The sequence below is a fragment of the Myotis brandtii genome, unplaced genomic scaffold, assembly GCF_000412655.1.
Source record: "Myotis brandtii unplaced genomic scaffold, ASM41265v1 scaffold326, whole genome shotgun sequence".
In the NCBI taxonomy this organism is placed as follows: Eukaryota; Metazoa; Chordata; class Mammalia; order Chiroptera; family Vespertilionidae; genus Myotis; species Myotis brandtii.
Genome location: NW_005362534.1, coordinates 2,761,882 through 2,762,377, shown reverse-complemented (window position 1 = coordinate 2,762,377; position 496 = coordinate 2,761,882). Strand labels below are relative to the sequence as shown.

General features: G+C 68.1%; 1 protein-coding gene across 1 annotated transcript in view; it reads left to right on the top strand.

Moving 5' to 3' along the window:
* The window catches only part of KLHL34 (kelch-like family member 34), a 3,045-nt gene that overhangs the window by 685 nt on the left and 1,864 nt on the right, over positions 1 to 496 (top strand). Inside the window, exon 2 of the mRNA XM_014543435.1 lies at positions 3 to 492. Coding sequence (XP_014398921.1) covers positions 3 to 492 — 490 coding nt within the window. The remainder of the gene's footprint in view (positions 1 to 2; positions 493 to 496) is intronic.

Below are 496 nucleotides of genomic sequence, written 5' to 3'. Positions count from 1 at the left end.
AGCGCGTCCCCTTCTGCCTGGTCCCCGTGGCCGTGCTTCGGCCCGTATACTCGGGCTCCGGCCTCGTGCTGCCCGCTCGAGTCAAAGGCCTCATCATCCAGGCCCTCAACTACCATACAGCGCCCTCCCGCCAGCCACTCTTGCAGGGCGAGCAGACCAGCGTCCGGAGCCCGCAAACCCGCATCTTATTGGTCGGGGGGCGCAGGGCGCGGGAGGCGGTGACTGAAGAGGTCATGGTCCCCCAAGGGGCAGCCAGGGGTAGGGGTGCGGCAGCGGAGCCGGAGGAGGAGGAGGAGGAGGAAGGAGAGCAGGTGGAGGACGGAGAGGAGGAGGACGAGGACTGGGAGCTCACCCAGGACGTGGTGGCCTTCGATGTGTACAACCACAGCTGGCGCAGCCTCACGCAGCTCCCGGCACCGCTCCTGGGGCACAGCGTGTGCGCCGTTGGGAACTTCCTGTTTGTCCTGGGCGGGGAGAGCCCTTCCGGCGGAAGTGC